Source organism: Chiloscyllium plagiosum, chromosome 18 (genome assembly GCF_004010195.1).
Source record: "Chiloscyllium plagiosum isolate BGI_BamShark_2017 chromosome 18, ASM401019v2, whole genome shotgun sequence".
In the NCBI taxonomy this organism is placed as follows: domain Eukaryota; kingdom Metazoa; phylum Chordata; class Chondrichthyes; order Orectolobiformes; family Hemiscylliidae; genus Chiloscyllium; species Chiloscyllium plagiosum.
In genome coordinates this window covers 8,982,490-9,007,779 of record NC_057727.1, presented here as the reverse complement: position 1 = coordinate 9,007,779, position 25,290 = coordinate 8,982,490, and the positions used below count along the sequence as shown (strand labels likewise).

Sequence of the window (25,290 nt, the reverse complement as noted above, 5' to 3'; positions counted from 1 at the left end):
TGTCTACTCATCTAACCTGTCTATATTTCCTCACAGATCTCCCTGTAAACACCTTCACAACTTAAATTTTAACTTAGCTTTGCATTATCAGCAAACTTAGATACATTACTCTCTGACTCTTTGTCGAAGTCATTAATATAGAATGTAAATAGCTGCAGCCCCAAACAGTGACCATTGAGACTCTCCATTAGTAACAGCCTGGTAACTTGAAAATGGTCTATTTATGCCTTCTCTCGGCTTCCTGTCCACTCACCAATCTTCCATCCATTGTAATATATTACTTTCAACCCCACAAGTGCTTGGTCTTGTCTATTAGCATTTTGTACAGCAACTTATCAAATCCAAAAACTTTGCAAAGATTATAATGGGTTTAATAGTATCTGCAGTTCGTTTCGTCTTTATAATAAGTTTTTCTATTTTTATATTCCAGACACCTGCTTATTCTAACTTTTTCCTTTTTAATTAACCTTTCAATGGCCCTTTGCCAGTTACTGAGAACCTCCCAATCCCAAGGCTTGCTATTATTCTTTGTAATCTTATAAATGTCTCTGTTAATCTAGCACTATCCTTTCCTTCCTGAGTAAGTCACACATAGATCCTTCTCCGGTTTTCAGTGGAATGTATTTCACTTGTGTTCTTTCTTCAAATGTTGCCCACAGTTTATTTGTGGCTGCACCTTTCTCTCGGTTTCCCGAATCTGGTTAGTTCAGTTGGCGAGTTGGCTGCTGGGTGATGGGAACAGTGTGGGTTCAATTCCTGAATCAACTGATGACGTGGAGGTGCCGGTGTTGGACTGGGGTGGACAAAGTCAGAAGTCACATGACACAGGTAATAGTCCAATAGGTTTATTGGAAATCACAAGCTTTCGGAGTGCTTTCGGATATCAAATGAACCTGCTGGACTATCACCTGGTGTCATGTGACTTGTCTGGATCAGCTGAGGTTACCATGAACGACTCTCCTTCTTAACCTCTCCCCTGTCTGAGGCGTGGTGACCTTCAGGTTAAACCCCCACTGGTCGCCTCTCCCTCTCTAACGAGAGAGCAGCCCAGTGGTCTGGTAAGACTCTGTCACCTTTACCTTACTTTCAGTGGCAGGAGATGGGGGTAATGTAATAGGGGGCCAGCATTGGCCAGGAAGGTTGGTCCATCAATGGCAAAGAGAGCAAGCACAACAAATCTGTGAGACAGTGAGAGCCTTTTTCCTCGGATGGTGAAGGCCAACAGGAAGGGGACATATCTTTAAATTTAGGGGTGATAGATTTAGGACAGATATCGGGGTAGTTTCTTAACTCAGAGAGTGATAGGGACATGGAACAACCTGCCTGCAACAGTTGTAGACTTGCCGACATTAAGGGCATTTAAATGGGGATTGGACATATATGGATAATAATGGGACAGTTTGGGTTAGATGGGCATCAGATTAATTTCACAGGTTAGCGCAACATCGAGGGCCCAAGGGCCTGTACTGCACTGTAACGTTCTCTGTTCTCTGATCAGAATTCACAGTGGAAAGAATAAAGTAATTATGACTGGAATCCTTGAAACTGCATCTGCATTGCGAGATTAATAACAAGGGCTATGCAGTGATCTAAATGTTGAACTATAACCTGGTGTTGTGTGAATTTTTTAACAGTGATCTGAATGGGTAGAGAATTGCAGAGTTATTCCATCTGTTCCTTGGTTCGTGTTTGAACATCTTAAGACAGTGTCACGTTGATATGCATTTATTTCAATAGAGTTTCCATCTGGAAAGATGTCCATATATTTAGCCCAGTAACTGAACATAAAGGATAGGTTCTTGTAAAGCAAAAGAAACCTTCATATTCACCCATCATGACCCTAGAACAACCCAAGGTGCTTTTGAGTCAATTAAGTTCTTTTGAATTGCAGTAACTTCGGAGCCATAGCAGCCAATTTGCAGAGAGCAAATCCCACAATGTATTATTGACCAGGCAGTCTGCCGTCATGATGTTGAACACCAGGGAGAACTATCCTGCTTCCTCTTTCACTTTTTCATGTCCTGAGAAGGCAGACAGGTCCTGGATTTAATGTCTTATCCCAAAGGTGGTGCCTCTGACGATGCAGTATTCCCCCAGTTGGCTTAGATCTCGTGCTAAAATCCTGGGGACCGAATTGAAACCTTAGTCTTTTGACCTAGAGGGGAGAGCGCTACCACTTTGTGCCCACAATTTCCTGGCTGTGAAATTGACCGATAAATCCAAAATGGCAGCCCAGAGTCAAAGGGACAAGACAACATGAAACGGTTGTGGTTTTGGTTTTGATGCTGGCCCTCTGGAAGCAAGGAGACACCAACATCACCCTTCCCTGCCCCCAAACCCATCTCCTCATCCCTCAGCCAGCTCATAACTTTGAGTGGCTGAGCCTTGGTGGGAACATCAGGCTATGGGTGAGGTGCTGATGGCAGCTGTTGATGGATGGGTAATGGGGGGTGAGCAGGAAGAGACAAATTAAGGGGTAGAGTAGGGAGTGGAGGGGATGCTGGCATCGTGGTCATGTCTCTAGAGCAGAGGTGATCCAGAGGCCCACTCTAACCCTCTGAGTTCAGGGGTTTAACATCTCTCAACGGCAGTAAGTGGGACTTGAACTCAATTAATAAATGTCAACTTGACCACACAACTGGTGTTGATTGTTTGTAAAAATCCCAGCTAGTTCGTCAATTCCTCTTTGGGGGGGGGAGGTGGCGGAGGTAAATCTGCTGTCCTTACCCAGTCAAGTGAAATCTTCTGGCCTACATGTGACTCCAAACCCACCGCAATGCGGTTGTCTCTTAAGTGGCCTCTGAAATGGCTCAGCAAGCTAATCAGCTAATGGGAAACCAGGATGGGCAAAACAAACATGCCAGCCTTACCAGTGACACCCACATCCCATGAAAGAATAAAGAGTGGGAACAAAAAATGGATTGGAGAGGCAGGAACCCTCAGTATTTCTGTGGAGGTTTCAGAAGCTGCACCTCTCCCACTGCCTCTGTGAAATATTCATATTTAAACATTGTTAGTAGCTTCAGCCCAGTCTAGCTCTCTACCGCGTGATCAGGCTAGTTCTTGTATATGTCATGGGACACCTTGTTTGCTTTTGAAATGGGCACAGACTAAGGGATTCCATCCAAGTAGTGGTGAGCGCAGGGTGGGGGGGTCGGGGGAACTGCCCCACCCAGAGAGAATGGAAACGGTAAACTTTTTCTGCAATTTTCAGGGCTGGTGAGTGGTTGGGAAAGGGGAAAGGGCGCAGATGGCTTCGCCCCTCTGCTCCACCAAGCCCCCAAATTTCAGCCCAGTACCGGAGGAGCTAAGAAACAGGACTCACATTGACAGGAAATGAGTTCAATAATCCCCTGCTCCACTCCCTGTCATTGTGAATCCCAAGCCAAGCCAATGGCTTCTACTTTGTCCTCTTACTGCCTGCTCAGAATACCATTTCTTCTCTTGAAATGCATGTCCGGAGGTGTACCCAAAGTGACTGACATCTTAGAGGTCTGGGGGAGTAGGGAAGCAGGCTATCCAGAGGACTATATATCGATATATGACTGGAAGCAGATGACACGACCATGCACAGATTGACCTTCACAAGTTGGAGCACGAAGCAGAATCCAATTTCATTCAGGCTTTGATGGCATTGGCCACATCGGTGAACACAAGTCTGCTGGGCCTCTGCAAGGATCCTTGACTTGGCATCAGAATCTAGGGGAATAAAACATGGGAAGAGAGTCAGCTAGCAACTGGTCAAAGTTTACATCCTTCCCCTCCCTCCACTCTGGAGTTTTTGACATGCTCCTCACTCCAACAGACTCACATTGGTTCACTCTTAGGATGGGTGTGAATTTTCACTCATCAGGCTCCACTTGGTCCATTATTGAGCAGGGGATGTAGTGACTGTTTTAAACGTTATCCATTGTATTCACATTTCAAGATCTGTCTCCTGCAAATTTGCAATGAACGCCAATCGCCCAGGTTATACTAGTCCAAGGTCTCTTATGCTGCAATGATGTAGAGATGGACCTTAATTACCACAGTTATACAAACTCATTGGTGGAGACTTACACTTGAGGAACACACAAACGGTCCTTCACACCTCCTCCATTCCTGTACTACAGCCAGCAAATCGCTCTGTTCCGCCACAGTTCCTAGTTTCTCATCGTTGAGACAATATTCTGATCTATATTTCTTATATGTCCAAACTGGATGTCCTCACTGTTTCCACAAACGATTATGTCAATGAGCTCCTTCTGCCTTTTATCTCCATTGATGTTAATCAATATTAGAATGGACAAAGTTCTCTATCCACTCGTTTACGTCAAGGCAAGATACAAGCCCATTTTGACTGGATTAAAAATGGTGTTTCAAGGAGTAAATTAAGATGAAATGGGTTTATCTATGGTGTATCACATGAAATTAATAAATTATCAACCCTCTCTGCCACCTTCAATGTTAACATTCACCGTTAATCCTCATTGCTAATCCTCACTACCATCATCACTAGGAACAACCATCTTCAGCTGCTTCATCAATGGGGTAGCACGGTGGCTCAGTGGTTAGCACTGCTGCCTCACAGTACCAGGGACCTGGGTTCGATTCCAGGCTCGGGTGACTGTCTGTGGAGTTTGCACATTCTCCCCGTATCTGCATGGGTTTCCTCCCACAATTCAGAGATGTGCATGTTAATTGAATTGGTCATGCTAAATTGCCCATAGTGTTAGGTGCATTAGTCAGGGGTAAATATGGTCTGGGTAGGGGAATGGATCTGGGTGGGTTACTCTTCAGAGGGTTGGTATGGACTTGTTGGGCCGAAGGGCCTGTTTCCATACTGTAGGGAATCTAATCTAATCTAATACCTTCCCTCCGATGTTCACCGATTACTGCACAATGTTCAGCACCATTCACAACGTCTCACATACAGTCCATGTTCAAATGCAACAAGATCTGGAAAATATTCAGGCTTGGGCTGACAAGTGGCAAGTAACATTGATCATCTCCAGTAAGACACAATCTAACTATTGTCCCTTGACATTCAACAATGTTACCATCACTGAATTGCCCACTATCAACATTCTGGGGGGTTACCATCGACAAGAAACCCAAATAGACACACCACATAAATACAGTTGCTACAAGAACAGGTCAGAGGTTAGGAATACTGTGGACAATAACTCACCTACAGACTTCGCAAAGCCTTATTAGCTGTGCTTTTCCAGCACCACATTCTTCAACTCCACAAAGCCTGTCAGTCACCAATAAAGCATAAGTCAGGAGGGTGATGGAATACTTCCATCTTGCCTGGATGGGTGCAGCTCCGACAACACTCAAGAAGCTTGACACCATCCAGGACAAAGCAACCCACTTGATTGGCACCACATCCACAAAAATCCACTCCCTTCTCCACAGATGCTCAGTACCAGCACTGTGTACTATCTACAAGATGCAATTCACCAATTCACAAGCACTTTCCAAACACACAATTCCATCTAGAAGGACAAGGGCAGCAGATACATGGGAACTCCACCACCTGCAAGTTCCCCTCCAAGTCACTCATCACCCTGACTTGGAAACATATTGCTGTTCCTTCACTGTCGCTGGGTCAAAATCCTTGATCTCCTGCCATGCAGGCATCATGGTCAAGGGTTTGGAAAAGCACAGCAGGTCAGGCAGCATCCGTGGAGCAGGAGAATCGACATTTCGGGCATGAGCCCTTCATCAAGATCCATATGGGTGTCATGGGTCACCCTACGGCACATGGACTCCACCACCTTCACAAGGGCAACTAGGGATGAGCAATAAATGCTGGGTCCAGCCAGCAGTGCCTATGTCTCATGAATGAATAAATAAAATGACACGACCATTATCATTCCTGGTACGTCCTGTCCCACTAGGACAGACCCAGCAGAGATGGTGGCTGGCGGGCGTGACCACTGCACAGTCCTTGTGGAGTACAGGCCCCACCTTCACATTGAGGATATCCTCCATCACACTGTGTACCACTATCACTGTGCTAAGTGAGATAGAGTTTAAACAGACCTAGCAAATCACAATGGGAAATCGATGGAGTGATACGAGTCACCAGCAACAGCAGAATCATACTCCAAAACAATCTACAAACTCATGATAGGACTGTTCACACTGCTGCTGCAAGGCATGCTGGTCATGGCAGTGCTTTCTGAATCTAGCTGTCACTACCCGAAACAAACATTAAAAGGAACACTGCTGGGCATGTCTAAAAACGAGGGGTCAACCTGGTGAAGCTAAACACAGGATTACTTGGTGTCAAGCAGCATACGCAGTGCTAACCAATCGTACATCCTGCCATGAATGGTGGTGGACAGTTAAACAACACACTGGAGGAAGAGGCTCCACAAATATCTCCATCCTCAATGACACAAGAGCCAAGCACACCACTGCAAAAGACTAACCTGAGGCTTTCACAGCAATCTTCAGCCAGAAGTGTCAGGTACATGATGCATCTCAGCTTCCTCCAGTGGTCCCCACCGTCACGGATACCAGTCTTCAATCAATTTGGTTCACTCCACGTGATATCAAAAAATGGTTGGATTCTGCAAAGGCTATGGGCCCTGACAACATCCTGGCAACAGGACCAAAGCCTTATGTGCCGGAACTTGCTGCTCCCCTAGCCAAGCTGTTCCAGTACAGATACAACACTGTTTAGTACCATTTGGAAGTCCCCAGCTACTGAAGCTGCTCATGTCCAAATGCAGTACAGTCTGGACAACATTCAGACTTGGGCTGATAGGGAGCAATTAACATTCACACCACACAAATGCCAGGCAATGAGCAACTCAAACAAGATGTAACCTAACCATGTCACCTACACATTCAATGGCATTGCAATCACTGAATCCACAGTACTATCAACATCTATCGACACTTGTTTACCAATGAACTGAACTAGACCAGCCATATAAATCCTATGGCTGGCAGAGCAGATCAGATGCTGGGAATCCGGTAGTAAGTAACTCACCTCCTGACTGCCCCACTACCTGTTCAGCATCTCCAAGGCACATGTCAGGAGTGTGACAGAATATTAATTCACTCTGGATGAGTTCAGGTCCAACAACACTCAAGAAGCTTGACAACATCTAGAGAAAGGCTGCCCACTTGCTTGGTACCACGTCGGCCACCCTCCGCCTGTGTCAGCAGTCTGTACCCTGAGCAAGACACACTGCAGCAACTCACCACGGCTCCATCAACAGCACCTTCCAAACCTCCAAACTCAACCATTGAGAAGGACAAGGACAGCAGCTACTTGGGAACATTACCAACTGCATGTTCCCCTCCGAGCCACACAGCGTCCTGACTTGGAAATACATTGCTGTTCCTTTAGTGTCACTGGGTCAATATTCTGGTGCTCCCTCACTTACAGCACCCTGGGCACAGCCTCTCACCCATGAACTGCAGTCACCATCCTCTTCTCCAGGACAGTAGGGGGTTGGACAATAAATGTCAACCTAGCTTGCGATGCCTCCATCCCACAAGTGAATAAAAGACAAGCCACACTGCCAATCCTCACAGCCTAACACTCTCCGAAACTGCATTTCCAACCCACACTCCTATCCCACACTGCCAATCCTCACAGCCCAACACTCTCCAAAACTGCATTTCCAACCCACATTCCTATCCCACACTGCCAATCCTCACAGCCCAACACTCTCCAAAACTGCATTGCCAACCCACACTCCCATCCCATACCGCCAAGCTCCACACACTTGGGAAATGAGCACTGAGACAGGTGTCCTGAGTCTAGACAATGATCAAACGTGGCAGAAGAGGTCACCATCAAAAGGCGAAGGTAAAGAGTACAGAGGAGGCAGCCTGTGAGCTCACTTGCCTTGACTGGTATGACTGGAGCGCTGGTTTAGCTGCCCACCTTACCTTGCTCTGCGGGCCCTGGGAAGCGATGTCACGGCCATGATCAAGTAGCTCCTGCTCTAGTTCATCCTGTTCCTCGCCGGGATCAAAGTTGTACATTGGCATCAACTGGTGACGGAGCTTTTCCAATCTGCCGGATGGGACAAATACAACAAAAAGGCACAATTTGAAGATATTTTCCCAAAAGCTGACACTCCCGCACAATGCCACAACACAATCAGAAGAATTATACATGCCACGTGAACAGTGCATGGGTTGCGTATTCAGAAGGTGCCTGGATTTCAGTGTGAACCTCATGTGTTTTTTATTTTATTAACACAGTACTCGGTACAACAGTGAACTCAACAGCCCTATTCCACTGCAGAGTTACAAATTATTATTCAACCAAATCTCTCCAGATCATAGAGACACTACAATTGGCAGCAGTCCCTCTAGTCAAAGGTGAGGAGAAGTCACACTCAGTTCCAGGTTCTGAAGGTCTCTGCTATAATCTCACACAGCTTTCATGGTTAACCATCCCAATGGCACTCCCTGCCTCAGTATATAGGTGAAGAGTGGGCACTAGGAATGGGGGTGACTTGGTGGGTCAGTGGTAGCACTGCTGCCTCACAGCGCCAGGGACCCATGTTTGATCCCACCCTCAGACAACTGTCTGTGTGGAGTTTGATTTGAAGGAGCTGGGGTGGACAAAGTTAAAAATCACACAACACCAGGTTATAGTCCAAAAGGTTTATTTGGAAGCATGAGCTTCAAATGTTAGTGCTTCCAAATAAACCTTTTGGACTATAACCTGGTGTTGTGTGATTTTTAACTGTGTGGAGTTTGCACATTCTCCCCGTGTCTGCGTGGGTTTCCTCCGGGTGCTCTGGTTTCCTCCCACAGTCCAAAGATGTGCAGGTCAGGTGGATTAGCCATGATAAATTGCCCATTGTATTCAGGGATATGTGGTGTAGATGTAGTCTGGGGTAAACATAGAGTAGTAGAGGAATGGATCTGAGTGGATAACTCTTCAGAGGGTCAGTGTGGACTTGTTGGGCCAAAGGGACTGTTTCCACACTGTAAGGAATCTATAAACAAATTCTATAAAAATTCTATAAGACATGTAGGGTTACAGGATGGGGTCAGTCTGAGTGGAATGCTCTGTGGAGGGTCGCTGTGGACTTGATGGGCTGAATGGCCTGCTTTCACACTGTAGGGATTCTATGAGTTGCTAAAGGACAGTGGAATCCAGGCAATCAGCTTGACAGTGGGACCTACATGGAACAGGAAGAGAAAGTGAGAGAAGAATAATATTGACATGTTAGTTTCTAAATATCAGGTTTATCGTTACAAGGTGTTCAACTATCATTAAATATCCCTGCAGTGACACCCACACATCACCCAAAACACACACATGAAGGTACAGTGTTGCAAAGAGAAAAGGTGGCCACATTCAGGAAGCAGCCACATTTCCAAGTACATCAAGACCTGTAAGACATGTCAGGTTATCCAGAGAAGCTATAATCAGTGCAAGTTCTGACTTTTCTTTCTTTCTCAATTTCCTTTCTCTTATTTGTTTTCTTTATCTCTCATTCTCTTTCACATTTCTTTTCTCTCATAACCTAGATATTTGCTGTGCAAAACAGCAGTGATTGCACATCGAGGGTTAGGCACGGCTTAAACAGTAACACGGTCATTATCAAGGCTATGGATGCCGAGATGCAAGATAAAGACAGAAAGTGCCGGAGAAACTCAGCAGGTCTGGCAGCACTTGTAGAGAGAGAACCCGGGTTAACGCTCTGACTGCAACAGAAATTGCCTTTGAAGAGGAGTCTAACTGAACTTGAAACATTAACTCTGTCTCTGAAGCTGGCAGGCTTGCTGAGTCTGTCTGGCCCCGACAGGTTTGATTAAGGGTAACATGCTCCTGTTTCCTGGGTTCAGGTTCCTCTGCAGGACTTGGGGACCAAATCGGAAGCTGGGAGTACAGCACTGAGAGTGTGCTGCACACAATCAGGAGTGCAGCCTCCTGGAAACAACATGAAACTCAGGCCCTGTCTCCCCACTTGGACGGACATAAAGGATGCCATTGCAAACTTTGGAAAAAGAGTGGGATGGATTCTGCCTGCTATCCTGGGGACAACCAGCACTAATCGCACCATTAGTAGATTGCTAATTGTGGGATCTTGCTGTGCACATACTGGTTGATGTGGTTTCTACATCACAATAGCATATTAACCTATCTGAGTGGCACTGTCTCACAGTGCCAAGGACCTGGGCTCGACTCCAGTCTCAGGCGACGGTCTATGGAGTTTGCACATTCTCCTCGTGTCTGCATGGGTGTGCTCCAGTTTCCTCCCACAGTCTGAAGATGTGCAGGTTAGGGTGGATTGGCCATGCTAAATTGCCCAAGGATGTGCAGGCTGGGTGGGTTAGCCATGGGAATTACAGGGATAGAATAGAGGGGTGAGTCTGGCTAGGATGTTCTTTTGAAGTCCAGTATGGACCGAATGACTGCTTACACGCTGTAGGGACTCTATGATCTAATGATCGTAAAAGGCACGATAAAACTGTTAGCCTTTATTTTCCTTGCATTGAACATGAAGCACCCTGTGACATTGTAAAGAACTAACAAGGTGCTATATAAATGTACAACTTTTCATCCCATCTGTGCAGTACTCCATCTAGTGGTCGGACTCGAGTACGACTCAAGTGTGCTGGCAGACAGACACCAGAGGAAGCTCTGAGACTTAACCCTTGAACTTGGAACTGATACAGGTCAGGAGTTAGCCACAGAAATAACCAGAGCCCTTGAAGTTGCTCCAAAGTATCTTTAAAATTGGAGTCAGGGACCTTTGCACGAAACAGCAAGACCTTTCCACAATTCTGACCTTCTAATCTCTGTAAATTCCTTCTGCATGTTCCAAGGGAAATAGTCAATCTGAGTTGCGACCAGCACTTCCTTCTACCCCATTATTCAATTAAAAATCAACGCAACACACATTGTAAATTCTATTCCAGTCCATGCCCTTCGTCCATGGGGGACAGGCAGGTAATGCACAAAAAAAAACCCCAAAGAACGGAAAACAAAATCAGAAAATGCTAGAAAAACTCAGCAGGTCTGGCAGCATCTGTCCAAAGAAAGCAGAGTTCAACTGCTGAGCTTTTCCAGCATTTTATGATTTTCTTAATGCAAGGAGGAGCTGTGCTTTTTCTGTACTGAAAGGTACGTGTTAGAACTCCTACAAAGGTGCAAGTGGGTTTAAGCACAGGTTGTCCATTAGAGATTATTCGCTTGTGTCCTGGATTTGAATTTGAACTTTCCAGAACCTTCAGGATCAGCACCAATTGACATTCTATACACAGACAGAGAACTAAGAAAGTGCCGGGGTCAATCAGTGTTGAAACCCTGGTGGTGTTGTTTCATTGGATTGGAGCAATTCATAAAGTGATGAGTGGGTTGGTTAATGGCCCCAAAAACAGTGCCGTCTCTCAGGTGGTCACTCCACAGTTCTGCCCGACCCACCTTATTATTTCTATATTGTTGCTTCTCTCTTTCCCTCATCGCTTTTGCTTTGCTCCCTCTGTTATTTTTCTGTCAAAGAGATGTACAGCACAGAAACAGACCCTTCAGTCCAAACCGTCCATGCCAACCAGATATCCCAACCTAATCTAGTCCCATTTGCCAGCATTTGGCCCATATCCCTCTAAACCCTTCCTATTCATATAGCCATCCAGATTGTGCAATTCTGGTCTCCCTGCTATAGGAAGGATGTTGTGAAATTTGAAAGGGCTCAGAAAAGATTTACAAGGATGTTGCCAGGGTTGGAGGATTTGAGCTACAGGGAGAGGTTGAACAGGCTGCGGCTGTTTTCCCTGGAGCATCGGAAGCTGAGGGGTGACCTTATAAAGGTTTATAAAATCATGAGAGGCATGGATAGGGTAAATAGACAAAGTCTTTTCCCTGGGGTGGGTGAGTCCAGAACGAGAGGGCACAGGTTTAGGGTGAGAGGGGAAAGATTTAAAAGGGACCTAAGGGGCAACTTTTTCACACAGAGGGTGGTGCGTGTATGGAATGAGCTGCCAGAGGATGTGGTGGAGGCTGGTACAATTACACCATTTGAAAGGCATCTGGATGGGGATATGAATAGGAAGGGTTTGGAGGGATATGGGCCGGGTGCTGGCAGGTGGGACCAGATTAGGTTGGGATATCTGGACGGGTTGGACTGAAAGCTCTGTTTCCGTGCTGTACATCTCTTATGACTCTAAATGTACTAACTGCCTCCACCACTTCTGCATTCCACCACTCTCTATATGAAACGTTGCTCCTTAGGTCCCTTTTATATCTTTCCTCTCTCACCCTAAACCTATGCCCTCTAGTTCTGGACTCCCCCATCCCAAGGAAAAGGCTTTGTCTTTTTTATCCTCTCCATGCCCCTCATGATTTTATACACCTCTATAAGGTCACCCCTCAGCCTCTAGCACTCCAGGTAAAATATCCCCAGCCCACTCAGCTTCTCCCTTTGATTCAAACCCTCCGACGCTGGCAACATCCTGGTAAATGTTTTCTGAACCCTTTCAAGTCTCACAACATCTTTCACAAAGCTGGGAGACCAGAATTGAATGCAGTATTCCAAAAGTGGGAGATTGTGGAGAACCGGGTCAGGAGCCTTTTGCAAATGTTGCATTAACTGACGGAACACTGACCTTGGCAGGCTGGGTAGGGAACATAAGGAATAGGAGGAGGAGTAGGCCATCTGGCCCCTTGAGCCTCTCTGCCATTCAATACGATCGCGGCTGACGTTTTTTGTGGACTCAGCTCCACTTACCCACGCAGTCACCATAACCCATTAAGGCACAACTAAAGAATTATTACTCTCTAAGGCAGAAATGTTTCAGGTACAGGCTCAGTGCAGTCCAACAAGGGTGAATGGTGAGGGAACTAGCATCAGGCTTTCCTGTATGATTAGGCAACTAGATCATATGAAATGAGAAAATGGTATATGTTGCATGTTAGATGAATTCTGGAGTGAGAATCAAGTGAAATACACTTAGTTGCCCATAATGTTAGGTTAAAAAAAGGGGTAAATGTAGGGGTATGGGTGGGTTGCGCTTCGGCGGGTCGGTGTGGACTTGTTGGGCCGAAGGGCCTGTTTCCACACTGTAATGTAATCTAATCTAATCTAAAACCCTTAATTCCTTTACTGTTCAAAAATCTATCTTTGCCTTTAAAACATTCAATGGGGTAGTTTCAACTACTTCCCTGGGCAGGGAATTCCACAGATTCACAACCCTTTGGGTGAAGAAGTTCCTCCTCAGCTGAGTCCGAAATCTGCTCCCCCTTATTTTGAGGCTTTGCCCTTAGTTCTAGTTTCACCCGCCAGTGGAAACAACCTCCCTGCTTCTGTCTATTCTATTCCCTTCATAATTTTATATGTTTCTATAAGAGACCCCCTCATTCTTCTAAATTCCAATGAATATAACCCCAGTCTATTCAATCACTCCTCATAGGCCAACCCCCCTCAACTCCAGAATCAACCTAGTGAACCTCTCCTGCACCCCCTCCAGTGCTAGGACATCCTTTCACAATTCTGGATTAGTGGTGCTGGAAGAGCACAGCAATTCAGGCAGCATCATATGCGCGCTGCCTGACCTGCTGTGCTCTTCCAGCACCACTAATCCAGAATCTGGTTTCCAGCATCTGCAGTCATTGTTTTTACCATCCTTTCTCAAGTCGTCATCCTGGGATGCATAATGTGAGGGGGAGACGATTACCTGCTGGGTTAGACTGCCCTCAACTACTGTCCCTCCCTGTTCAGGAGAAAGTAAGGACAAGGACTCTAGACGCTGGAGAGTCAGAGGCATAAAGTGTGTGCACTGGAAAAGCACAGCAGGTCAGGCAGCATCTGAGGAGCAGGAGAGTCAATGTTTCGGGCATAACTCCCTTCATCAGCTGCTTGCCCTGCTGTGCTTTTCCAGAGCCACACTTTTTGACGCACCCCCCCCCCCCTGTTCAGAGCCTGACTCTAATTTTGACCTGGGGCCTGGGTGGGCAGTGCAGCTAAAACCTCATTTTGCTTCCCGGAAGGGTAGGGTCATTCAATTGGATCTTCACCAGGCTCACCACCTTGCCTTCTCTCTCCCCCCACCCCCGTCAGCCACACACAAACACAAAAATAAGAGCAGTAGACCATGCCAGTCCAATCTGATCCACCATTCCATACAGGCCTGACTGATGCTAAGTTTTAATGTACACCACCCACCCCCATTTTCCCTTGATTCCCTCCAAGACCCGAACCCTTGGGTCCACGATGGAGTATTCAGAACCCGCTAGGCAAAGCGAGAGAGCTCTCATAGTTCACAACCCTTGGACTGAAGCAATTTCTCTTCATCTCAATGCTAAACGATTAGCTGCTTTGTCCTGAACTTGTGGCCACGTGTTTTCAATTCTACTACGATCTCGGTGTCCACCTTTCAAATGGAGGGGGTAGGGGGGAGGTGAAAGAGCCACCTATCCCAAACGAAAGAAACAGAAAGTGCTGGAGAAACGCTATGACCTTCTGAAAGAAGGGACACTGGTCTTGAAACGTTAAACCCCCTGCTGTCTCTCTCCACAAACGCTGCAGCAATATCTGTTTTATTTTATGTTTCTGAGTTCCAGCAACTGCAGCTCTTCCTTGGGTTTGGTGTTTAAAACTATCCCACTTCAGTCATTTCAAAGGCTTTCCTTCCAACCCTGGTCACAGCAGCAAGAGGCTTTATGATCCTCCTTTCATCTTGAATGATCTATGTTCATGAATGGAAGCAGGGGGAGGAACAGTGTGGGTGGAACTAAGTCTAGCCAGAGGAAGTGTAGGAGGTCCTGGCCATCTCCTCTCTCTTATCTCAGTTAGCACGTGTCTGCAGTTTAATGAATGGATTCACAGGGAGGAAGGGGATATATATATATATATATGTCTATAAAAACAAACCAGGGAGGGGGAGCCCAGCCACAAGTCACAGTGGTTTCTGTGGTTGATGGCCCAATGGAAGTAAACATCACCTCAGCAAAGCAGACTGTACAAACCACAGGACACCAGGGACAAGGATATGTCATTCACTCCTGGCCTCTGCTTGTCACAGGCTGCCGGCAGACCAAGAGGCAGCTGCAGAATTTCAGTTGGAGGTGAGCTGGCAACGAGATATTTCGGATATCCTGCCCGGACCGTTTGTGAATGAGATGTAAAACGTCCACTGCTGTGGCCAATGCTGAATCCCATCCTCAACCACAGCACCAGGGGAATAAATATCTCGACAAGTGATCTGCTTTTTTTTTTAAATAATTCATTCATAACAAACTACCCTACAGAAGACTTTTTTATTTTGTGCAGCAATGGACGCAGGGAATAATAGGTGGCAATACAATACTGATGAGAGTGTGGGCTTTTCTCTTGGATCACTGGGACATCTCAAGGTTGAGAGACAACCTGGCAGAAGTTTATCAAATCACGACGGGTACGGTTAGAATTAATGGTAGTCGTCCTTTCCCTAGGATGGGGGATTTCAAGACTAGGGGGCACATCTTTAAGGTGAGAGGAGCAAGATTTTAAAAAGGCATGAGGGGCAACGTTCCTACACAGAGGGTGGTTTGGGTGTGGAATGAACTTCCAGAGGAAGTGGTGGATGTAGGCACAGTTACAACATCTAAAAGACATTTGGATAAGTACATTAATAGGAAAGGTTTGGAGGGATATGGGTCAGGAGCAGGCAGGTGGAACCAGTTTAGTTTGGGATGATGGACTGGTTAGATCAAAGGATCTGTTTCCATGTTATATGACTCTATGACTGGCTTTTTAATCCCACCCTCAGCTAGCCATGTCTCAGCAAAGCTGCAGGGTCATCGATTTTCCTTTTCTCCTGCACAACAATTTCCCAAGTGCCAGGAGAAAGTGGTACAGATTTCTTCTCTCAATCTCTGTGCCCATATGCTTGGATAGCAATTAAGCTCAGGCTAATAAGCGATGAGTGACATAAAAAAATGCACAAGTGCCAGGCAATGACCATCTCCAATAAGAGAGAATCTAACCCTCACACCTTAATAATGGCATTGCCGTCACTGAATCCCCCACTGTCGACACCCTGGGAGCTACCATTGACCAGAATCTCAACCAGATCAGCTATATAAATATACAACAAATAGCAGAAGAAATATAAATATTTATGTGTATAAATACATTGACCATTGACCATTTCATCTAGGTGCATATTGGCTCAATGGTTAGCACTGCTACCTCACAGCATCAGTGACCTGGGTTCAATGCCAGCCTCAGTGACTATGTGGAGTTTGCACATTCTTCCCATGTCTGTACAGGTTTCCTCCCACAGTCCAAAGATGTGCAGGTTAGGTGGGTTAGAAATGGGAAATGCAGGAATAGAGAGTTAGGGTAGAGGGGTGGGTCTGGGTGGGACGTTCTTTGGAGGGGTGTTGTGGGCTGAATGGCCTGTTTCCACACCTTTAGGATTCTATGACTGATTATGAAATGGGAATGTTTATTTACATAAAGGATTATACACTTAAGTGAAATGTATGTTTTCATAAGGGATTAGTTGAATGCTTTTCAATAATTAACAATAATTATTTTCTGTCCCATAATCAATCCCAGGTGATTTGGATTGGGAAGGATAGGTCAAAGGGAGAGGGGGGCGTAGGTGTGGGGGAGTGTGGGGGTCAGAAGGGTGGGGAGGAATGAATTGGAACTGAGTTGGTTTGAGATTATTTGGGAGCTTAGTGGTCTAGAGGGGAACATGGGAAATAGATACATGGACAGAGGGTTAGCATTGGGGTATGAAAGGCCATATCAGACATGCCTTCCTCCTCGCCCACTGCGGGAACAGGCAGCTTCCCCTGCAGCTCCTGGGTCACCTGCCAAACTCCCCAAATCAGTCCGTTCCTCTCCCACAATCCCCACTCCCCTCCCCACCTCCACACCCTCTGCCCATCACCCCCAACCCTCCCCATGCCGAGAATGGGAGGTACAGGTCGCTCTGGTATAACACACATTTCTTCAGCGCAAATTGGCTATAACACAGTTGATGAATTTTGGATGTTGTTTGGATAACGTGAACTTTCTGCTACAGCAATTTCCTATTAGTGATCCTCTACAGCTCAATTTTCTATAAGGGCTTTCCATAGTGCAATTTTCTAAAGCGTGAGGTCACAGGGGAATGCAACTATCACATTAGAGGAGAACAACCTGTATGGGCAGCCATTTTCTAAGGGTAGGTTCATGGAACAGGAGTCTATTCTGCCTCGATACAGCAATGAGAATCCAGCCGTAGAACTTTATTTTACTGTATCTCAGTACGCTCCTCACGTCTGCTAATGGTGGACAGTGAGTTGGCATGTAGGTATAATGTGGAAGGTCATGAGTAGGGGTAGGTGTAGGCACAACTTGGCACTAAGTTAGCATTGATATTCTGAAGGGCTATGGGGAGAGCAGAGGGGCCTTGATTCATATGGAATGTATAATGGACTGTGGGATATGGATGAAGGGCTAGGGTTGCATGGGTTGGCATGGACGTAGCATAAGTGAAAGTGTGAGGACTTGAGGGCTGTTTTATTGTTTTTTTTAGGAAACCTTTACCGTGCCAGAGCCCTATCCACCCACGCCCCCCGACCAACACCACTCCACCTCCTTACAACCCACCTTCACAGCTAACAGTCTCTGCACCCATCTTGGATTGTCCAGCCTGAATCCCAGAGAATTCCACGACCCTGGAATAAAATCCCAACCTGCAAGGCACTTCCTCCCCCAGGTTGGGTTTGAGGAATGGGGAAAATGTGCCGATTTCCCAGAGTGCCTGGGGCTTCATGTTCTAAATTCTCCAGCCATAAGAAGCACTTCCTCTGCTTCAGTCCCTTAAAGTTATAGCACTGGAGCAGGTTAAAGAGATAGTGAGTAGTGTGGTTCCTCACTAATGACAACCCAAACTATAGAATCTTACAGCACAGAAGCAGTAGGTACTGTTCCATTGAAAGAACTATCGAAGCAATCCTAACTCGTCCATCTTCCCATATCATTTTCAAGTATTTCTTTATTTAGTTTATTCAATCACAGGGTGGGGATTTTACTGGCTGTATTCCTCAGTCCTAGTTGCCCTCGAGGAGGTGGTGGTGAGTTACCTTCTTGAACCGCTGCAGTCTGTATGATATCGGTGCACCCACAATGTCCTTAAGGAAAAAATTCCAGGTCTTTGTCCCAGTGATGGTTAAGGACAACAATATAGTTCCAATCAGGAATGGATTGGAGGGGAGCATGCTGGGGATGGTGTTCCCATGTAACCATTGGTTTGAACATAGAACAGTACAGTACAGTACAGGCCCTTCAGCCCTTGATGTTGTGCCAACCTTCTATCCTACTCTAAGATCAAACTAACCTACACACCCTTCACTTTACCATCATCCATGTGCCTATCCAAGAGTCACTTAAATTTCCCATGTACCTGACTCTATTACTGAAAAATGTGTTGCTGGAAAAGCGCAGCAGGTCAGTGTGGTGTAAAATTATGTCCCAATACATGTGTGAATGTCTCCAGTTCGGTTGAGTCTGCTCCGGGGTTGCGTTTAACCGCCGAGCGTGGGTTGTTGGCAACCGCTCTACGAGAACTGACGGCTCGCAGTTCCGGTAACACGTAGAGTGAGTATAAACCAGACCCGTTGTAAGTACGAGACCTGGTTGTGGCGACGCTGCGGGGAATAAAACACTTATATTCTAGCAGACTCGCCTCTTGGCTGTTTGTTCTGTGTCAGACTACTTTCCTGCGAGCCTGGTCCTTGACCTTGAGAATTTTTTAAAACAGTCAGGCAGCATCCAAGGAGCAGGAGAATCGACGTTTCGGGCATAAGCCCTTCTTCAGGACTCTATTACCACTGCTGGCAGTGTATTCCACGCACCCACCACTCTCTGTGTAAAGAACCTGCCCCTGTCATCTCCCCTAATCTTCCTCCCAGTCACCTTAAAATTATGCCCCCTCATTTCCGCCCTGAGAAAAAGTCTCTGACTATCTGTGCTTCTCATCATCTTGTACACCTCTATCAAGTTGCCTCTCACCCTTCTTCACTCCAATGAGAAAAGCCCTAGTTCTCTCAACCTTTCTTCATAAGACATGCCCTCCACTCCAGGCAGCATCCTGGTAAATCTCCTCTGCATCATCTCTAAAGCTTCCACATCCTTCCTAAAACGAGGCGACCAGAACTGAACACAATATTCCAAGTGGGATCTAACCAAGGCTCCATAGAGCTGTAGCATAACCTCGCGGCTCTTAAACTCAATCCCCCTGCTAATGAAAGCCAACACACCATATGTCTTCTTAACAATCCTATCAACTTGGGTGGCAACTTTGAGGGATCTATGGACTCCAAGATCCCTCTGTTCCTCCACACTGCCAAGAATCCTGCCTTTAACAATGTAATCTGCATTCAATTTCGACAATTTGCACAGCATTGTGGGAGTTAGCCCAGCCAGGGATGAGATGATCCACCTGGAAATAGCACCACTGACTCATGGGAAATGGAAAGCAGTAGTTGGCGCTCCTGTCTTCTGTTTGTAAAGCTTATGTTCAGTGGATGTGGAAGACAACATTGGTCAATCTTGATGTTCCTTTCCATCTAACGTCTTTGACCCGCTCACAGTCAAACTGGCGCTTTCTGGCTGAAAGAATAAATGTCACCAATGAAGCCAGAGGAGTGGGGAATGTGGGCAAAAGTGATTACCACTGATATAAGATGCAAAGGTCCCTTGAGTCTAGTCTGCCATTCAATAAGATTATAGCTGATCCACTTCTGGCCCTAACTCCACTCTAACAATTGACAGTTTTTTAGCTCAAACATCTAACTATCTGAGCCTTGAATATAGTCTCCACCGCTCTCGGAGGTGGAAAATTCTGAAACTTAATAACCCTGAGAGATATTCTTCCTCATCACCAGGTTAAATGGGAAATCCCTTATTTTGAAAGTGTGCCTCTCGGGGTGTTAGATTCTCCCCACAAGGAGAATCTGCAGGAGCTCCTGCCCAGTTTAACAGCAGACTGTGATTTAGTTTGTAATTATGCTTCCCGGTAGTCGCTGGTCAGAGTGAGCACTGACAGCCTGTAGAGGTCAAAGGTCACAACAGGTTTCAATGAGGGGTTGAGTGATGAGGAGGAGGGCCTCAGACAGACTGGGAGGAATGGAGTTCGGTCAGATTGGGATGGAGACTGCAGTGGGGGGGCGATGGGGGGGGGGGGGAACGTGGAGATGGAGACACACTTGCTCTTGGTCCTCACGCATTGTGGGAAAAAGTACTCAACTGACAGATCCACCCTGAGAACCTCCCTCCAGCTGCAGAGTCCCCCTCACAAAAGCCTCCTGGTATTACCGCTAGACAATTAATCCAGAAACCTAGCTAACGGGTATCTGGTTCAAATATACTGCCATGGCAGATGGTGGAATTTGAACTCTATAAAGAACCTGGAATTAAGAGTCTAATGATGACCCATGGGACAACTTTTGGAAAAACCTATCTGGTTCGCAATGTCCTTTTGGGAAGGAAGCTGCCATCCTTACCCAGTCTGGCCTACATGTGACTCCAGACCCACAGCAATGTGACTGACTCTTAACTGCCCTTTGGGCAATTAGGGACGGGCAATAAATGGTGGCCTGGCTAGGGATGCCCACATCCTGTGTTTGAATGAAAAATAAACACTCCCAGGAAGCCCAACATGCAAGTGTTGAAAAGAACAAATGACATTCAACACGATGCCTTCAGTCTCCTTGAAATTTGTGAAGAACAAACTTGCCATCTTGGATTACACATCCCACAACTTCCCCCCCACCCCAACTCCCTGTGACAATCAGAAGTGTGGGAAGTGTTGCCTTTCATTCCTATTTTTAATGTTCCCCTCAACCCATCCCAGGGAATTAAAATTCCTCATGGACCAACTGATCCAGTCAGCAATCCACGGGTTAACATCTCTTGCAAATCAAGGAAGAGCACTGAGTTAAAGTCTGCTGGCCAGCTGTGAAACCTAAACTCCCACACCCCACTCTTAAACTGTTCAGTACACAAAGAAAATTGCTATATCCAGGAAGACGTTGCCAAAGTTTCAAAAAAAAAACACAAGAACACTCACCTTTTCCTTTTCCTGATGTATAGAACCTAAATTCAAGGAAAGATTACTCATTAGTGTCAATATAGCAACGACAAGGAAAGGGCAAAAAATCAATACTGAGCAGTGATAAGGATACTATAACCGCAGAAACAGAGAGAATATCGGAAAGGAAAGCTAAACAGTGGAAATCTGAAATAGAAACAGAAAATGCTGGAAAAGCTCAGCAGGTCAATGAAGATAAAAGTCAGAGTGGTGGCTTAGGTGGGGAGCTGTCATTAATCTCATTCAAACATTGTGTACTGGGTTTAACACAGTCATAATGATAAGCAGTTAAGCCAGAGAGACAGAGACATTAAAGAGTGGCCATTCAGCTGGAAGGTGGGTAGGGGCGGGCTGCCTTAGAGTGGTCGGAAGGTGGGAGGGACAGGGGCTTGCTGGGTCTGCATTGTATGCACTTTTTTATGTAACTGGATTGTCCTTTTATGTACAAATTGTCACTGTGTCTTTTTATTTGTGAAACTGGGATTTGAGGTTTGTCCTCATCTCCCTGTAAACTGGTTGAACGGTAGAGTTTGGGGCCTGGCTTTGCTACTCCTCTCCCTTGTAAAATTGCTGTTGTGTACAGCTGCAAATGTTAACTGTTTTTTGTAAACTGTGTGTACAGCTGCAAATGTTAACTGTTTTTTGTAAACTGTGTTTTGTAATTTGTTTAATAAAATATTATAGTGGCCATTCAGCCAATCCAGTCAGATCTGGCTCTTTGTAGAGCAATCCAACTAATCCCACGATCTTGCTCTGTTTGCCCTGATAATTTAATTCTTTCAGGTCTTGATCCAATTTCCTTCTGGAATCATTCACCATCCCCTGTAGCCAATAGTTTTAGGTCATTACCAGTTGCTAAATAATTTTTAACACCCTTCTGCACACCTTGCCTAAAATCTCTTATCTGATCCTTATAGTCCTTGTACCACTAACAGTGACCAATGTTTCTGTTTAAAACCTAAACCTATCATATTCTGTACACCTTGATCAAATCTCTCCCCAATCTCCTTCACCCAAGGAAAACAACGCAAAGCTTCCCCAACCTAACCTTGCTGTGAAAATTCCCCATTCCTGGAACCATTCTGGCAAATCCCCTTTGCTCCCTGTTAATTACCGTCACATGCGTCCTAACACATAGTGACCAGAACTGGGCAAAATACTCTCCTTGTGGCCGAAGCAGAATTTTATTAACTTTAGTAAATTTTCCCTGCCTTTGGGATTCATCAATAAAGGTATTGAACACAAGGTCCCAAATGCTTCGCTAACTTCTCTCTCAATCTGTCCTGTCACCTACAAAATTCATTGAGCATGACCCCCCCCCCCCCCCCACACCCCAGGTCACTCTGCCTTCACATTCTCTTTGGAACTGTACCATTCAGTCAACAATGCCTCTACCTATCCCTCCTGCCAAAATGGATCACCTCACATCTCTCTGTATTAAAATCCATCTGCTCCTTGTCCACCCATTGTACCAGCCTATCAATTTCCTCATGCATAAGACCATAAGACAAGGGAGCTGAAGTAGGCCATTCAGCCCATCGAGTCTGCTCCATCATTCAATGAGATCATGGCTGCTCTGAAAGTCCTTTACTCAATTTTCCTTCTTTTTCCCCCCTAACCTCTACTGATTCAAAACCTGTCTATCTCAGCCTTGAATATAGTTTATGACCTCTGTGTTCAAAAGTATCACTGATTCACAACCCTCTGAGAGGAGAAATTCTTCCTCAGCTCTGCTTTAGACCCTTACTCTGAGGGGATGCCCTCTGGTCCTAGACTCTCCCACAAGAGGAAACAACCTCCCATCTCTGCTCTGTCAACTCCCCTCAGAATTATGCACGTTTAATTAGGTCATCTCTCAGTCTTCCATATTTCACCTCCTCAATCTTTCCTCAGAAGACAGTCCCTCCATACCTGGCATCAGTTTATTAAACCTTCCCTGGACTGGCTCCAATGCCAGTACATCTTTCCTTCAATATTCTCCCAGGTGACTACTGCCTTGTATAGTTATAGCAAAAGATCTCTTAATTCAGAGATGTTGTCCCTTTGATATAAAGGCCAACATTCCATTTGCCTTCCCTTCATCTGGCATCATCCTCATTGTTTGCCACATCTCCAAGTTTGGCAGGATTGACTGACTCGAAAATGTTACTCTACATTCCAGTATCATTACTGGAGATTCCATCACTTGAGTATTCCTAGACAATGCTGTTAATTCTGAATACAGAATGCCAATATGCCAAGGGTTGTCTTGGTAACATTTGAGCTTACCATCACGTAATGATATGAGTACTGGGCCACAGCTCTGAGGAAAATCAGGAACTAGCTGCATATCACAAGTAGGGGAGTGAACCAATGGGAAGGGCATAGTTTCATACAGGTATCTTTGGCTGTCTCAAGAGGGCTGCAGACCTGCAGAATCACTTTGAACGTATAGAAGCGAGGGGTGGTGGGATTGTGGGAAGGGGAGGCTTAAAATACAAAAAGGAAACAAGAATAGATAGAATGGGATAGCACGGAAGGAAAGCACTCTGCCTCTGGGCTGCCCCTTTGAAACAGTTGTCCAATTAATTGCATTTCCATTTCCCCATTGGCCTGGAAAATTCTCCTCTTCAGCTGCATATCTCAGGATGAAATAAGGCAAGATAAGCTACCTGACTTACCATCGCCACAGCTAATGCTATAACGGTGATAATTCCAACTGGTACAAGCACCATCCCCATACTTGACCTCCCTTCTACGCCAGGTGGTGGAATGCCAGTGGCATTGGTGACGTTTGTCAGCACAGTTACCATCTGCAAAGCCATCTTGTCTGTTATGTTGTTGTGGTCTGCTTCAGGTGTCAAGCTGAAGAAGGAGGCTGCCATGTTGGACACGTTGTAGCTGACGTTGAAAGTTAGCAGCGACATCCTCTGGAGTTGCTCTGGTTCTTTACCTCTTGGTGCAGCTCAGCCCGACAGATGCTGAGCCGCTCTCCCGGTGGTAACATGGTGGCATGGCCTCCAGCTGGCCATCACACCTCTCCTGGCATTACCAGAAACACACCATTAGAGGGACACAGGCCAAAACTTACCCAGGCAAAGCAAACACTCAATATGCAAGAACATGGATTACTCAAATCTCCTTCTGTCCAACCAGCCTCATAGTAGAATCATAGAACCATACATTACAGAAGAGGCCCTTTAGCCCATTGAATCAATACTGTCAAAACTATACTAAATCTACTCTCGTCTCACTTTCCAACACTTGGCCCATTTCCTTGAATGTTGTGACGTTTTGACTGCTCATCCAAGTACTTTTTAAAGCTCACCTGTCTCAAATACCCTCCCAGGAAGTGTATTCCAGACCCCCACCACCCTCTGGGTGAAAATCTATTGCCTCAGCTCCTACTAAACCTCCTGTCTTTCACCTTAAAATTGTCCTTCCCACCCCCCCCTCCCCTTAATTACTGACCATTCAGCTAAAGGGAGCAGCTCCTTTCTATTCACCCTGTCCATGTCTCTCATAATACTCCCCTGTCAAAACCCCCTAAACTTTCTCTGTTGCGAAGAACAAACCCCAACCCTCTTGTTATAGCTACAATTCTCCATCCTGGGCAATATCTTGGTGAATCTCCTCTCCACCCTCTCCAGAGCAATCACACCCTTTCTATTGTGCGGAGACCAGAACTGCTCACAGTACTCCAGCTGTGTCCTAACCAAAGGCATGTACAGCTCCATCATAACTTTCCTGCTCACGTAATCTACACCTCCACTGATAAAGGCAAGTTTTGATTAGATTAGATTCCCTACAGTGTGGAAACAGGCCCTTCAGCCCAACAAGTCCACACCAACCCTTCGAAGAGCAACGCATACATTTACCTCGACCAATGCATCTAGTACTACGGCCAATTTACCTGATCTGAACATCTTTGGAATGTGGGAGGAAACCAGAGCACCTGGGGGAAACCTACGCAGACACGGGGAGAATGTGCAAACTCCACACAGACAGTTGCCCGAGGCAGGAATTGAACCCGGGTCCCTGGCGCTGTGAGGCAGCAGTGCTAACCACTGAGCCACCATGCCATCCAACATTCTCAAATTGCCTCTTGGGGACTGGTTCTTCTATGAGTTTGCTCCTAGTACCAAACCTTCCCTACCATTGTAATCTTCTCCAGTCCCGGGAACCTTCAAGGTAACGCTAGCCTTGAATTCCCAACTTCTCAGCTCCCCTGAATTTTAATCATTCCATTATCAGATCTCAAGTTCC

At 45.9% G+C, this 25,290-nt stretch overlaps 1 protein-coding gene across 2 annotated transcripts in view; it reads right to left on the bottom strand.

Moving 5' to 3' along the window:
• Nucleotides 1–1,407: 1,407 nt before the first annotated feature.
• si:ch211-161c3.5 (uncharacterized protein C3orf18) overlaps nucleotides 1,408–25,290 on the bottom strand; it is an 82,874-nt gene continuing 58,991 nt past the window's right edge. The window contains exons 2-5 of one of the 2 annotated variants that reach the window (XM_043707654.1): nucleotides 23,697–24,066; nucleotides 21,025–21,050; nucleotides 7,900–8,026; nucleotides 1,408–3,699 (exon numbers count right to left, since the gene is read on the bottom strand). In XM_043707654.1, coding sequence (XP_043563589.1) covers nucleotides 3,619–3,699; nucleotides 7,900–8,026; nucleotides 21,025–21,050; nucleotides 23,697–23,951 — 489 coding nt within the window. In that variant the 5' untranslated portion in view covers nucleotides 23,952–24,066 and the 3' untranslated portion in view covers nucleotides 1,408–3,618. The remainder of the gene's footprint in view (nucleotides 3,700–7,899; nucleotides 8,027–21,024; nucleotides 21,051–23,696; nucleotides 24,067–25,290) is intronic. The other variant, XM_043707655.1, reaches the window with a different exon arrangement.